At 42.6% G+C, this 16,155-nt stretch overlaps 3 protein-coding genes across 10 annotated transcripts in view; all 3 read left to right on the top strand.

Annotated features, from left to right (window-relative positions):
* RPS6KA5 (ribosomal protein S6 kinase A5) overlaps positions 1-16,155 on the top strand; it is a 669,794-nt gene that overhangs the window by 450,821 nt on the left and 202,818 nt on the right. The gene's annotated exons all lie outside the window — the stretch shown is intronic.
* LOC127052409 (uncharacterized) overlaps positions 1-16,155 on the top strand; it is a 179,864-nt gene that overhangs the window by 80,853 nt on the left and 82,856 nt on the right. The gene's annotated exons all lie outside the window — the stretch shown is intronic.
* Positions 1-16,155, top strand: part of TTC7B (tetratricopeptide repeat domain 7B) — a 330,755-nt gene that overhangs the window by 265,325 nt on the left and 49,275 nt on the right. For 7 of the 8 annotated variants that reach the window (XM_050953235.1, XM_050953234.1, XM_050953237.1 and 4 more), the window contains one exon: positions 6,860-7,062. In XM_050953235.1, the coding sequence (XP_050809192.1) occupies positions 6,860-7,062 (203 nt within the window). Of the gene's footprint in view, positions 1-6,859; positions 7,063-11,978; positions 12,073-16,155 lie in introns of those variants that run through there. The other variant, XM_050953241.1, reaches the window with a different exon arrangement.

Raw genomic sequence — 16,155 nt, 5'->3', positions numbered from 1 at the left:
TCAGCTGCTTTGTGCTTTTCTTCCTGGCCGCTGCGTTTCTCTGGCGGATCCTGCTTTCCCTTTCCCTCCAGTCCTGCAGTTTTTTATTCACTCTGGCAGAGTGATCCATAATTGTTTGCAGCAGGTCGTCTTTGCTTTTTCGCGGCTTCTTCCACAGGTTTTGGAGTCTTTGAGCTGCTGTTAGCACGGGCAGCTGAGAACTCAATTTCGCTTGTGGAAGGAAAAAAAGGCAACAGCTAACAGAGGCAGCATTGTTTATATCTCAGACAGTTATTCCCACACAGTGAAGGAGTTTACAGTCTTCACTTTAGCATAATTTTCCCATACCAAATAGAGCGCACATAACCCACAGGAGCCCTGAAATGGTGAGTAAGGGGGACTGATTGCTTCAGGGCTGTGCTGGGGTTTCTGTGCATTGGGGAAAGCAAACAGCTGCAGGGGGCACCTACACTGAACACTCTCCCAACATTTCCCACAGGAGTTAATCCTGGAAGATATCTCGCTGCTGCGGGTCACCTGGGAAGAGCGGCAGGGTCTTCTACAGCAATGCGGATTCTGCCCTGGCCCCTATGCAGCTTGCCTGTGTGCAGCAATGGTCCCCCAAACCCTCGCGGCACAGTGGCGCGGACGCGTTAGCCTGACTGGGACAAGGACCACAGTGGCTCTCCCTATAAACTTGCGCAAGCGAATTGCCCACGCTCTGGCTGAAACTTTTGAAGAGATTACCGAGGCCGATTACCGCGACGTGATACACCACATCAATGGGCTATTCCACATCTAGGCATGCATGCATGCAGCCCTAACCCTCCCTCCTCTCCCGAAACGTTTCCATCCTGAAAATAAAAGCCGCTTACCAGGAACCCGCTCCTCTGCTTGTCCTTCACCAAGTACCTGCTGCTGCGACTGGCTGCCTTCCTCCTGGCTTGAGAAGAGCTCCTGGCAGCATGCCTCCTGGGACTCTGGGGTGTCTCCCCCCACCCCAGTACCCTCACTCTCGGTTTCCTCCTCCCCCCACTCCTCCTTCGCTTCCACCTCCCCCCTCCCGCTCTGAAGTGTCCATCGTGGTCCTCGGATTGGTGGTGGGGTCACCCCCAAGTATCGCATCCAGCTCTTTGTAAAAACGGCAGGTCGTGGGGGCAGCACCAGAGCGGCAGTTTCCCTCACGGGCTTTGCAATAGGCACTCTGCAGGTCCTTCATTTTAATCCTGCACTGCACTGTGTCCCGGTCATGGCCCCTTTCCAGCATGACCCTTGATATCTGCCCATAGGTATCGTAATTCCTATGGCTTGAGCGCAGCTGTGACTGCACAGCTTCCTCCCACCAAACACTGATGAGGTCCAGCAACTTGCTATTGCTCCATGCTGGGGCTCGTTTGGCGTGTGGAGGCATGGTCACCTGGAAAGCTTCACTGATTGCACTCCACACCTGGCTGAGCAAACAGGAAGGGGATTTTTAAAATTCCCGGGGCATTTAAAGGGCGGGTCACCTGAGGCCAGGGCAGTAGAGTTTGAACTGATGAGCAGAGTGGCTGAGCAGGCATTCTGGGATACCTCTGAATACCTCTGGAGGCCAATAACAGCGCTTTTGGTGGCCACACTGGCGGAGCAGCGCTGCATCACCAGCGCTGCAGTCATTATTCCCCAGGCAGAGGAGGAGTACAGCCAGCGCTGTATTCAGGGAGATACAGCGCTGTATGTGCCTTGCAAATGTGGACGGTGAGTAAGCTGCAGTGCTGTAAAGCCACCACCAGCGCTGCAACTCTCCAGTGTAGCCAAGGCCTCAGTTACCAGTTGTTGCATCTTCTTTCTCCTAATGGAGTGAAGGCTCATTTTACAAAGCACAAGCAACCTAAATGACATCACTTTACTTGGCATTTGCAGAACAGCTATGTGGAGCTCTGTCCATACATTCATGAGACATTATGCACTAGCACAGAATTCCTTCAATGACTCATCCTTTGGGGGCAGCAATTCTACAAATGGCTCTGCTGTCTGCATCCTTGCTCCCTTCTCCTGTTTGCCGGTCACCCACAGTGGAATACACATAGGAACCAGCACTCAAAGAAGAAGAGGTTTCTTACCTTTTAGTAATTGCAGGTTCTTTGAGATGTGTGGCCCTTATCTGTATTCCACTATCTGCCTTCCTTCTCCTCTTCTTCAGATCTTTACTGGAGTCATAGTAGAGAGGGAACTCGAGAGGCAGTTTGGTCTGCTCTGCCCTTTATGACTTCAGTTGAAATCACAAGGAGGGCAAGGCCACATGCATGGACCAACAGATATTGCTTGCAAGAATTCTCTGACTTCTGGAGCACATGCACACACCAAGAGTGGAATTACAGATAGGGACCGCACATCTCGAAGAAGCTCCAGTTACTATAAGGTAAATAACGTCCTCTTACTGTCTGCTTATCACCAGTTTGTAAGTGTGCATTATTAAAAAAGAGTCAATTCTTGTAACACTGAAAAAAGATAGAATTAAACTGAGAGAGCTTAAATTTCTGGTAGTGAAAATAATTTAGTATAAATAACCTTCGTTTTGCTCACACTAAAAAACTTTTTTCTCTTGAGCTAACATTGATCACATAATTATTAAATGGCATTATGAAGAGTGAAGGACCCAAACCAGTACCCTCCTCCTTTAAAATATTTGTTTTTAAAATAAGCCTAGCTGGAGTTTTATCTTTATACTATATTCACAGCACTGAAATTAGGGCTACAAACTCTTTTCAGTTCCTACCAACAGCTGGTGATGGGTGAACCTCAAAAACGGTTATCTAAACCACCAGAAGTTTGGACATCTATTTAACATTTTGAGGTCTTCTCTTTTTTCTCTGCATCACCTACTCCATATCTTCTCCTTGTCCCCCAGCTTTTCCATCCCTTCTCTCATACTGTTCTGTTCAAAGACTCTTCTGCTCTTAGTTCCCTCCCCACTAAAGCCTCTGTCTTCCCGACAAATAATACAGACTTTCAGTCATTTCCATCTTGTCTTAAATTTGACCCAGTGATCTGCAGTAGACTGGTGATACATGATGTTCTTCAAGTGATTGCTCATGTGTGTTCCACAATAGGTGTGTGTGCTCGCCACATGCACCGATGCCAGAAGTTTTTCCCCTAGCAGTACCCGTAGGGGAGCGCCCCAGCCACCCCTGGAGTGCACGCTTCCCCCACCCTCAGTTTCTTCTTGCCACCAGTGAAGTTGCTTCAGAATTGCTCTGCTCCAGCTTTGCTGTAGCTCGTCCCCAAAACTGCTTGTTCATTCAGTGTATGGTACCTGTAGTTAGTTAATTGTTTAGTTTAGTTAGAGTGCCCAGGCCGGGGCGTGCCCCACACCCCAGGTTTTATGTCGTGCACAACTTGTCTGTGATCTGTGCCACTGAGTGATCCGCACTCGGACTGTCTGCGCTGTTTGGGGAAAACCCATCTCAGCGATTGCTGCAAGATTTGTAAGTCATTTAAGCCTTGGACCAAGAGAGGAAGCTCAAAGCTATTCTGATGGAGTTGGAGCTGATCCCGGCTCCAGCGTGCTGCTCCGAGTCGGCACCAGGCACTGCTGTGTTGGTGCATGGCGACCCTTTGGCACCATCGACCAGTCGGCACCGGTCTCCATCCACGGGGCACGCCAAGAAGGCTAGAAAGAGGCCTCCTTCACTGCGGCACCGGAGTAAACCCGGGACAGAGGCCCGACCCATGTCGGGCAGACCTCGATCCCCATCAGCCTCTAGGCCTCCGACTTAAGTTGAGCGGAGTAGCCTGGCCCATTCAGAGCAGGCCTCCCCGGATGCCCTCCACGCTGGAGGCCCTATAAGCGGCCCGGGATGTTATGTCCATGCCAGTACTAGGAGCACCACCGATGTTGGCCCCGCGCTCCAGAGACAAGTTTCCACTGAGATCTCCGCAGTCACCCCCAGCTTGGTACCAGTCTCAGTTGAGAGAACATTCCTGACGCCGTTCGCTGCCCAGCAACCATTCAGGGCAAAGTCCACATGGATTGCCCTCGACGCCCACCAAACTGTCTGGTTGGGCTCCATCTGACCGAGACTCTCAGCAGCGCTCCACCTCAAGGAGCGAACACCAATGGGACCAAGGCAGACGTCGCCAAAGGTCTTCGTCTCGGAGGGATTATTGCAGCTGGTCACGGCACGGATGTTGACATCATTCGCCGTCCCACTCCAGGATCCTGCCACAGCACTGCCTCCGCAGCCCTGGGCGTCGATCACCAGTGTCTCACCATTGCAGGTCCGTCCGTCCAAGCCAATCGTGGAGCAGCTGTTACCGACGGTACCAGTCCTCCACGTCAGGATCGCGGTCCGGTGGTAGGCATCACTTCCAGCACCACTGCTTCTCCTGGTCCGGGGACAGCCGCAGGTCGTATGTCAGCCCAGCCTCCCTTTGTAGTCATCCATTGATTGGCCAGGTCAGCCAGGCCGAACAACCGGCTCTGCTGGCGCCAAAGCAGGTGTAGTGGTACCAGGTCCTGTGGCTAGCTCAGTGGTACCAGTGGGCACCATGTCCACTGACGTAGCCCCCAGTGGGGCTCGCTCAGTGGCCGGAGCCTCAGAAGGATCATCAGCCTCCCTCTCCAGACCTCAGAGGAAGGAGGAGGAGGAGATGGAGGAGCCCTCAGACTCCTTGTTTAATGTTCTGTCCTCCTCATCACCAGGCAGGGTAGCTTTACCTCTCCATGAAGCGGTGGCAAAAATTTCAAATGCCCTGTGGCAAACACCAGCATCATTGGCCCCCTTCTCTAAGAGAAGAAGAAAAGACAGTTACCTTTTCTGTAACTGGTGTTCTTCGAGATGTATTGCTCATGTCTATTCCACATCCAGCCCACCTTCCCCTCTGTCGGAGATGTTTGGCAAGAAGGAACTGAGGGTGGGGGGAGCATGCAGTGCCCCTTATACTGTGCCATGGAGGCACCACTCCAGGGGTCGCTGGGGCACTCTCCTACGGGTACTACTAGGGGAAAAACTTCCGGCACCGGTGTACGTGGCGAGCACGCACACCTGTTGTGGAATAGACATGAGCAACACATCTCGAAGAACACCACTTACGGAAAAGGTAATCGTCTTTTATTCCTAAAAGATGAAGAAATGGTATTAATCAGAGAACATGTGTGAGAAATGTTCATGTAAATTACCAGATCAGGCAAAAGATTAAATTCTGAACCTTAAATGAATGTTCACCCATCTCCTTCCCTGAACTCTCTGATTAATTACTTTCATCAGTTTCCGTCAGACTTTCATGACTCCTGTCCTCTGTTAGTTCTCCTACCATTCTGGTTGTTTTTCAGTGTGCCTTTAGATTGTGTGGGCTCTTACACTGTGTTTATTGTCTACCTTTGTTAGATGCCTAGAAGCTATGGTTGTGATTGCTGTAAGTGGATAGACAGAGTAATGAGTACAAGAACTAATAAATTACAGGTGTTCAACCAACTGAAGACTTACATTCTCCTTTTCTTTAAGTTGAATGACTGAAGTAATATTAATTATTGTTTGTTTGATATAATTTTTTATCCCCTAAAAAGTGCCTTAAAATTTGTGGTACATCTCATCAACTTGAATTTTTTTAAGGCTCCCTCCGAAGATCATTAAACTCCCTGAAAAGACTCCAGTTTACTTCAGTAGACATTGGACTGAGCTCTTAATGTCCCTATCCTTCTAAATGGGGTTGATGTATTACTCCAAATAATGTAGCGTGAACACTGGCTTGAAGAGAAGAGATGTATCTGTAGTGCTTTGACTTTTTAAACACACATTAGTTGCTATTTGTTATAAATTGTGCTATGGTAGCATCCATCGGTCCCAATCATTATTTGTGGCCCAGTTGTGCTATGCAAACATACAAGATAACAGTCCCTTGCTCATCCATCATTTTTAACCCTCCCTCCTCCCAGTCAAAGCACAGACTTTGAGCTAATTGATCAACATAATGATAATATTTAAGACTGAGGGAATGCCTGAAACAAAACACTTTTTTTCTAGCCATTAATTAATTACTTATTGAGCAACTTTTAGCTAGCCAACCCAACCTAAAGACAGTTCATTCTCAGGCCAGCCAGTTATTTATATCAGTTATGATATATTTTAAATTAATTGTTGCCAATATAATTATACAGTTTTTAATGTTCACATAAAATTATTGAGTTAAATAACTTATTTCTCAAATCTCACAGGCAGTTTCTCAGCAAATCAGAATGCTGAATAGACCTGTCATTCAATTATGTTACATTACCAAGAACCTTCTTTTTCTTACCAAATGTGTTTTTAAGAAGAAAAGGCTTAAATACACAGGATAATTTGGATCAGGTTGCCACATACAGTGGTTGGGAACATGAGCAGATGCCACTTCCCTCAGTTTGTGACTTGTAAAATCATATCAGTAACAAGCAGAAACTTTTCAGTCAGCTCAGTAATTGGTGCCTTCCAGTCTGACACCTGAAACATGGGGACTCAGTGGTTTTCTTTAATTGTGTCAGCATATATGCTGATAAGTTTTTTAGAATTTCCAGTGTTTATTAAAAGTACCTGTTATTAAGGTTACTTTGTAGTACTAAAACATTTCTGTTAAAAAGCTCCCAGCTGTCTGGAACAGCCATTGTAAAAAATTAAAGTATACATGTTACAGATAGAAAAGTTGCTTATTTTCTAAAAGATTCATTTGGGGAACGGTTTATGTGGCCACTTCTTGTAGCTTCAGTTATTACCCTTCTTGAGTGAAATAACCTTATTCACTTGGCAGGAAATGAAAAAAACCTCAAGAAAATGTAACCGTTCTTGCAATATTTTGGCATATTATGATTAACTAGAGAAAAATACATTAATGTATTTACTCGTTTTTTCTTTTTTTCCTCCTACAGCTGAAGTCTATGTAGGAATTGGGAAGCCTGCTGAAGCCACAGCATGTATCCAGGAAGCAGCTAACCTCTTTCCAATGTCACATAACGTCCTCTACATGAGAGGTCAAGTGGCTGAACTTCGAGGAAATATTGATGAAGCCAAACGCTGGTATGAAGAGGCCTTATCTATCAGTCCTACCCATGTAAAAAGTATGCAGAGACTGGTAAGTCTTGAGTCCAAATGGATACACACTTTAGCTTCAAGTTGGGCTACTCTGTTTGGGGGCCTTATTGCATTGATATTATGGTGCCCCAATTTTGGGGTGTTTATAACTCATTTAAATTTATATTTGACCTAAATTAATTAGTTTCATGGCTGAGGTGCAGTTTAAAAAAAAAAATCAGTTGCTTTTAAGTTGGAGTCAAACAAAGGGTACTGTTTTTTGCCATTTTTATGTGAATTTTGCACTCACACTAACAAAAATGGCTTAGTTTTGCAGATTTAATCACAATATGAATGATCTGTTTTGAGAAGAATGAATAGCTGAGCTTGACTATGTCCGAATAGAGGCTACTGTGTATAGTCTAGATCTCATCTCCTTTTTTGTAAATCCACTGTGTTCCATCACATATATAAAATTCCCAATGATTTAAATGGGACCCATATTATTATGTTCAATGAGGAATGTACATGATGAAAGATACTTTTAAAGTCATTAGAATATCAAGCTTTAGCATAAATTTTCAATTAAAGAATAATATACAAATTCTAGACAAAAGGCAGAAGTTCTGTTATCTTTAAAAGATCAGTTATTAAAAGAGTGGAGCTGAAATGATTCCATTCACACTGTCAAGTGTAGAAGGTGATTTCTATTCTTTTGCCTAAAAATAGATTAGTGGATATGACTAAAATTGCCAAAGTCCGTGAGAGTGAAATTCATGTAGGTACAGAGGACCAGTGCAAGGTTCTGCACCACTGTGAGGTTGCATGGGTGGAGTAGCCATATGTAAGTCTCTGCCCTTCTGTGTCGTTTGGGAGGTGAGGCAGTATCTGGATGTGTTAATATGAATGAGTTTTTGGGAAAAGGATAGAAGAGTCACTGTTTCAATCTATAGGCTGGAATAGCAACTCTGAAACCTGTTTCCAGGATAAGAATTTAATTCTGTCCAGTTAAGCAAAAAGGAGGGTGAATTCCATTGTAAGGGGAAAAGTGTTACCTCATAAAATACAGAAATAATTTTTGGTTTTTTGTTTTTTTAAACTATCTGAAAATTGGTTCATCTTTACCCTACCTGGTGCGTTTGAATTATATCGCTCCCTTGCGATGGTTGACAGTGTCAATATGAACTAAAACATTACAGGAAAACACCGCCTGCTTTATTTTATGTGCTTGTGATATCAGCTTGTGATGCTTCCTAAAAACACGTGCATTGCACCTTTAGCATAGTTTTTAAAAAGATTATATTTGAAAGTTTCTTTATTTTGAGCGTTTGTATCTAAGTGGTTTGAGATGTTTTAGAGTGCTGACTGGAGAACAGTCCACTGCATTTCAGTGAATTTGCCAGCCCCTTAAGTGTTTTTTCTTTTTAAAATATGTTTGTAAAAATCTTGTCTATTACTTTGGATCTCTTGTCTTGTTTAAATCAAATCTGAACTGTGTTCTTCATGGGGTCAATATAGAGACCAAAATTTGTGATGTATGCTTGTGAATTTTGGGGGGGGGGGGGGAAGTATGTCAATAATACTTTAAGCATAAGGTTGTCTGTATAACTTCAAAGAACCAGGAGGCTACATGACACAGAATGATTCATAGATTCCAAGGCCAGAAGAGATTACTGTGATCATCTAGTCCAGTGTTTCTCAAACTTTTGTATTGGTTACCCCTTTCACACACCAAACCTATGAGTGCACCCCCCCTTATAAATCAAAAACACTTTTTTTGTATTTAACACTGTTTTAAATGCTGGAGGGAAAGCAGGCTTTGGGGGTGGAGGCTGACAGCTCGTGAGCCCCCAATGTAATAACCTTGTGACCCCCTGAGGGGTCACAACCCCCAGTTTGAGAACCCCTGATCTAGTCTGACATCCTGTATAATAAAGCAGGGCCGCCCAGAGGATTCAAGGGGCCTGGGGTAAAGCGGGGGAACTGTGGCGCTTGTACTCACCTGGCAGCTGTCCAGGTCTTCAGCAGCATTTCGGCAGCGGGGGCCCCTTCAGTCACTCTGTGTCTTCAGCAGCACTGAAGGGCCCCCCACTGTGGAAATGCCGCCGAAGACCCAGACCTCTTCCGGGGCAGGGCTCATGGGGCATTTCGGCGGCGGGGGCCCTTCAGTTGCATTGTGTCTTCAGCAGTACTGAAGGGCCCACCCACCGCCGAAATGCTGCCAAACACCTGGACCGCTGCTGTAATGTGTGCCATATTAATTTTATATCTTTCTAGTTTTTTAATCAAACCGTCATGCAGTATGCAGTCGGATGCCTTAAGAAGTCATCTATGTTATCACTGATGTCGGCAAAACATGTCACTCAGCGGTGTGAAAAAAAAAACACACACCTTGAGCGACATAAATTTCACTGGCATAAGCAGTCATGTGCGCAGCGCTATGTTGGCAGGAGAGCTTCTCCCGCCGACATAGCTACCACTGCTCATTGAGGTGCTTTAATTTTGTCGATGGGAGAGCTCTCTCCTGTTGGCATGGAGCAGCTACATGAGCGATCTTACGGTGGCAGTGGCGTAGCTGCATCACTGCAGCTGTGCCACTGTAAGTTTGCTAGTGTAGACATGGCCTTAGTATGTTATATTAATATCAGTAATACTAACTAGATCAAATTTATGCTTTATCAACCAAACTTGTAATCTCATTTAAAAAAGAAAACACTTCAAGTTAGTTTGACAGAATCTATTTTTCATAAACCAAAGTTGATTGGCATTAATTATATTACCATCTTTTATTCATTACTAATTGATTCTTGAATGAGCCGTTCCATTATCTTGCCCAGAATCAATGTCCGACTGCCAGGCCTATAACCACCTTGGTCATCCCATTTATCCTTTTTTAAAATTGGCACAACATTACCTTTCTTCAGGTCTTCTGGAACTTCCCCGATGTTGGAAGACTTATTGAAAATCAACATCAATGGTTCAGCAAGTTCCTCAGCCAGCTCTTTTAAAACTCTTGAATGCAAGCTGTCTGCTTGTTTAAAAATGTCTAACTTTAGTCGATGCTGTTTAACATCCTTCCGAGATACTAGTGGAATGGAAAGAGTGGTATTATATATGACTACATCATCTTTCTTTCCCAAATACAGACAAGAAATATTTATTGGACATTTGGCCTTTTCTGCATTATTATTTATAATTCTGCCATTTCCACTTAGTAATGGACTAATGCCATTGTTAGAATTCTTTTTGTTCCTAATATATTTTTAAAATTCCTTATTGTCCTTACCTCTGCTCGCCTTAGATTTCCCCTTGTGTCCCTTTGCTTCGTTTATCAATTTTCTGCAGTTCAAGGCTTCCAATTTATGTTCATTACTCAATTTCTCCAGTCTTCCATTTGTTATGTAGTAATTTTTACTTTTTATAGTTTCCTTCATTCACCCTTTAAACCAGGTCAGTTTTTTAACCAATACAGCCGCCTTTCTCTGTTGTAGGATTATGGCTTTTTTGGGCATCTTCAACAATTTCAAATTATCCTTCATAGTTTCTGATAAAATTCTTCCTCCCAGTTGATCTGGCTCTTAATTGTTTTCAGTTTTGTGAAACTGATCCTATTAAAGCACCAAGTATATATATCCCTGGTCTGGCTTTATTCTGTTTGCACGTTATAAATGTAGTGAAGTCATGATCATTTGTACTTAAGTTACCATTAATTTTTAGCTCTGTGATCTCAAGATGAGATCTAATATAAAATTCCCATCATGTTGGATGCAACACTTTCTGAGTTAGGAAATTTGTCATCTATAACATTGAGAAATTTCAAGAAGTTTTAGTACTGGCAACATGAGACCTCCAGCATGTGTCACTCAAATTGAAGTCTCCTATGATCACAAGACTTTTTTCCTGCACATTATAGATAGGTGCATAAGGAGCTGGTCATCCTGTTCCCTAGTGTGACTTCATAGTCTTTAGCAGATATCAACTGTTACCCCATCTTTTGCTTTATCTGTTAGGACATTGATCCATAAGCATTCAGGATCATTTTCGTTGAAGTAATCAGTGACTTGAAAACCGGTAATGCCACTTTTTAAATAGTGTCATTCCTCCTCCTGTTTTGCCTGCTCAGTCCTTCCTAAATATGTTATAACCATTGATTTTAACATTCCAATCATGGGAGTCATCCTATCAGGTTTCATTAATACCAACTAGATCAAATTTATGCTTGTAAATGACAGATTCAAATTTATCTTGTTTGTTACCTAGGCTCCTAGCATTGATACATAAGCAAGTCAAGAATTTTGTCATGTCCTTCAGTTCCTTGATTAATTTTGTTCTCAACATCTCAGTTTTGTGCTAATTGAATGCTTGTATCTTTCATCTTTTTACCCTCCTCTTTTTTTATTAGTTTAATGTTCTCCTGACTATTCTAGTCAGCCTGTTCTGGAGAAGATTGATCCCTCTTTTAATGAGGTGAAGGTCATCCAAAATACGTAGAACCCCTTTCCTCGTAAAAGGTGGATCAATGTTTCCCAAAACCAAAATCCTCAATCCTATACCACTTATCTAGCTAGCGGTTCACTTCCAGAGTCTTCTGCCTTGTTTTGTTCATGGGACAAGAAGGGTCTCAGAGATGATCACTTGGATATTCTTCTTCCTCGGCATATTTCTGAGTTCCTTGAAGTCATCTACTGTCGGCGTGATGTCCTGCAATACAGTGTCATTAATGCCGATATGAAACACCACAAATTGAGGCCTTTCTAATTTTGGAGTGATGTCTCATGTCTTAGCTCCGGGAAGGCAGTATCCTGTTGTTCATCTGTCCCTTTCAGACTGTTCTTTTGAGTCTTCTGAGTATCAAATCCCCAATGATATATTTGTTGTTGATTTCAAAGAGAGAGTATTTTTAGGGGGAAAATTGTGGTGATTTCTCCTGTGTGCATAGTCACAACTCAACATTTTTCTCCTTTTTTTGTCTATTAGTTGCACGTGTGCTAGAGAGATGTTTAGGCCCAACATAGCAATGACATAGCAGTGACAGCACTGTGCAGACATCGACATCCCTGCAGGAGCAGTTGGTATTTCTAACTTGTGATTACTGTGCTTAGATTTTGGATCTGCCTTGCAATTTTAGGAATTGTAATTCTATGAAAGGATATGTCTCAGGCCTGTTGATTTTTTTTAATCTTTAATTCTGATTTTTTAAAATTTGCCTTTCTTATTTAATTTGACTTTCTAGTGACTTCTACAAAGCAGTAGTAAAATGCTCTGCTATTTTGAATATATCAGTTACAGAATACAGTAATAGAGCTTAGGTTGGTTAAATAACAGTTGCATTTTTTGCATAGAATGTCCAACATATATTCAGAGCATGTTAAGCTTACATTCTAAAGAGGATGGCAAAATGTATATTAAGGTAAATCAAACATAGCAATTTCATTGCTTTACATTGAAAACAATCACTCGCATAAGAAATCAAAGTTACATAAAAATGCAGGGATGGATAGATAGATAGATATAAAAAACACATACTGAATCACAAATTGTAGGGTTTGTTGATGGCTCTGAGAGTTCCCTTGCCCTCCTGCCTACCCACTCACTACTCTGTCCGCCCCCCCATCCCAAAAAAGAGAGAATTCCTTGAAATGGCTATTAACAAAAATAATATGGAGGGTCATACTGAATACTAAAAACAGGAATCCATTCAAGTCTCTGAGTAATGCCGGTTTGCATCAATATTTTGTCTGACACTGCACCTAATCATAATACAATTTCAAAGAAGTATATTAAGATTTAAACTGATGTTAATGAGTTCCTGAGGCTGACAATTTATAGATCTGGTTTTCCTTGTAATATTTTGTCTAGGTGGACAGAGTAGAACTGCCAAATAAAGTGAGCAAAATATCTGCACAAATGGTATACTTTATATTGCTTGTTATGGCAGCATTTTGCATTTTCTCATCCGTCTGTTTAATCAGCTTATATCGATAAATAAGCAATAACAATTGTGTTTTAAGCAAAAATGACTGGATCCAGTTACTCTGCTCTTCAGTAGAAGCTGTGTTTTTCAACAAGAGTATATAGGAGACTACTGCTGTGAAGTGCTGAATACCATCCAGATCCTGTTGAAGATGCTGAGTACTTCACAGGACTGGACCTATGGTACCATATTACCTTTTTCTCACAGTAAGTTTGGTTTTAGGTAGTCTCACTAGAATTCTTTTGTCATTATAGATGTTACTATTTTACAAGTATGGCTATATTTTCATCCAGATCCAGCCTTTTTTCTGTCTCTGGCTAAAGGTGGCATCACATTATCCAGCCACAGGATATGACCTATAGTCTGTCCCCAGTAGGGTTGCCAACTTTCTAATTGCACAAACACCCTTGTCCCTCCCATTCATTGCAAATTTTATTTGTCTAAATAACACAATATAATCATGCTATTTTCAGTTATTTTGGTAATTCATTTCAAAATAGCTGTCAGCAAGCATGTCACACAACAAAAAAGATTCAGGAAATGTTTTTTGACAAATAGATTCCTTACTGGACGTTTTAATACAGAACTTTAAGTAATCATTCATTTAAACTACAATACAGAAACGCATTTTCCGCACCCCTCAGAAGCAATACAAAGGCTTAGTGAGGTCAGGGGTAATGGAGGAGCTGAGGGAGAGGGAAGTAATTGCTGGAAGGAGCCTCGGAGTGAACCTGGAGGGTTGTTGGGTGTGGGTGGGAGAAGTAGGGAACAGTTTTTTGGGGGTGGGAGGGATTGTTGGGGAGCCTCCCCCATGCAGACCCTGGCTGACCCCTAGCCTCTCCTTTTAAGAAAGGTGCACATGCTCATATCCCTGCACTCCCACTCAGCCACTCCCTACCGCCAATCCTCATGTGGCCCTGCACCCCAACTCCCATTCAGCCCTTGGCTCAATGCTGTCACCCCACTAGCTCCTGTGCCCCTGCCCCAGTCTGTCCCTCACCACTAGCCCTTCTGAATCCCAGTCTGTGACCCCCAACAGCCCTGCTGTCTGTCCCCTCCCCCCCCCCCATCCTTCCTGTGCCTCGTCACCTGGCCCAATGAGCAGGGCTCTGTGAGGAATGAAGACTCTTCTCCATCTCCGCGGCTGGCTGCTCCGGCCTGTGATGTGGCTGCCCTCTGTTCTGGTGCCACAGCAGCCCCTGGTGGGCAAAAGGTGTAATTGCAGCACCTACCTGGCAGAATGTATTTTGGGGGGGAAGGGGTATCTGCAGGAGGACATGAATTCTGCATGTATGCAGTAGCACAGAATTCCCCCAGAAGTAGCATTTGCAAATGCTGGCTGGAGAAGGGGGTGAAAGAATTATAGGTGGGTAAAATGTAGGCAGAATTGTCTTTTTATATGTGACTACAGCATTATTTGCTCTTCTTTTGTTTGAGTTTAAAGAAATTAAATATACTGCCACACTGCCAATGAAAATAGGTTCTGTTCATTACTAGTTAATTATCTTTGCTTTCTTTTGTGTCTAGAGACTTCACTGTTAGTTTTTAGAGTCTCTCTTTTTCGGAGTAGAATGTATTTTATTTCATTAGACTAAATTGATAGATACAGCACATAAAAATAATTCTTCACAAATTATTAGAAGAAAGATGAAGTAAAATATACTTTTTAAAATTTGCACTGTGTAATTGTCAGAGCTAAAGATGCCCTGAACCCAACCTATGTCCGAACACCTCTGAAATTTTGGGGAGCTCATATTATGATCAGAATGTTTCTGTTGGTCCCTTTCTCCATCATGGGTCAAACCAGTGCTCTGGAGTTGAATACTCCAAAAGTTTGGAGAAATTTGGACCCAGATCCAAATTCGACAGAAGTTTATGTCAGGTACAAATTAGAGATTATATTTTCATATTGCAGCACAAAAAAATAAAATGATAGGTTGTTTTAATACTGTTCTTAGTGTGATTCTTCTTTAAAAAAAAAATTAGTTCATTTAGCATCAACAGTGTAAACGTGAAGCCCAGGAAGGTATGAAGGCAGGGTTCTAGACTTAAGTAGCTGACAATCATGGGTAATTCAGCAATCTATATTGAATTTTTTGAGGTGGGGGAGAATGTCAAGATTTTCAAACATCTTGTGCAGTACTAGAATTTATAGGCCTCTTGTAATGTGTATGTTTGAAAGAGGGACTTGGTGGTTTGGCATTCTGGGTTCCAGGAATAGAGACTTGTATGGAAGAAAGCTCACAGCTAACAAAAGAAGGACACATGAACAGTGTATCAGGTAGTTTGGGTGTAGTGGAAACCAGGTTTTTTAAGGTCTTGGACAATAAGGGCGAAGAGTTTGAAGCAGAAAGACAATGGGCGAGAAGACTCCAACCACTGGATCCTGTTGTTTCTTTTTCTGCTAGACCAAAAAGCCATCTGCTTCAGAAATCTCTTCCCCATGTGCTTACTTATACAATGTGATCAAATTGCTTCTTAAGCTTCTTTTGGATAAACTAAATAGATTGAGCTTCTTGAGCCTGTCAATGTAAGACATGTTTTACAGACCTTGAATCGTTCTGGTAGCCTGTTTTTAACTCCTTAGAAAAGTTTCATGCTTCTTTCTGAACTGTGTGGATGCTAGAACACAGTATTCCAGTAATGGTCGCACTAATGCTGTAACAGATATAATACCACTTCCTTACGCCTACTTGATATTTCCCTTCTTATGCATCCAAGGATCGTGTTCTCCCTCTTAGCATTAATTGTAAATAACCAGCTTAACATGAGTTCCCAGTACAATACTCTATCTACGTCTTTTTCAGTGTTACTGCTTTCCAGGATCCAGTCCCCCATCTTATGTGTGACCTACATTCTCTGTTCCTAGATTTGACCTTGTATTTGGCAATGTTAAAATAAGCCTCTCTTGCCAAGCATTCCAGCTCTGTCTGTAAAAAAGTGACATGTCCCTATTGTTAGTTACCATTCCACTAATGTTTGTGTGATCAGCAAATGTAACTAGTAATGACTTTATCAATAATCTGGAAGAAAATAAAGATATTTAATAGCAGTTAGCCGAGAACAGACCCTGGCTGGACCTCACTAGAAACACTCCCATTGGATACTGAATCCCCATTTACAGTTACTTTTAAGATATTAGTTAAGCAGTTTTTAATCTACTTAATATGGACTCGATTG

Source organism: Gopherus flavomarginatus, chromosome 5 (assembly GCF_025201925.1).
Source record: "Gopherus flavomarginatus isolate rGopFla2 chromosome 5, rGopFla2.mat.asm, whole genome shotgun sequence".
Taxonomy (NCBI): Eukaryota; Metazoa; Chordata; order Testudines; family Testudinidae; genus Gopherus; species Gopherus flavomarginatus.
Note: the sequence above shows the minus strand (reverse complement) of the source record. Positions and strands in the feature narration are given on the sequence as shown.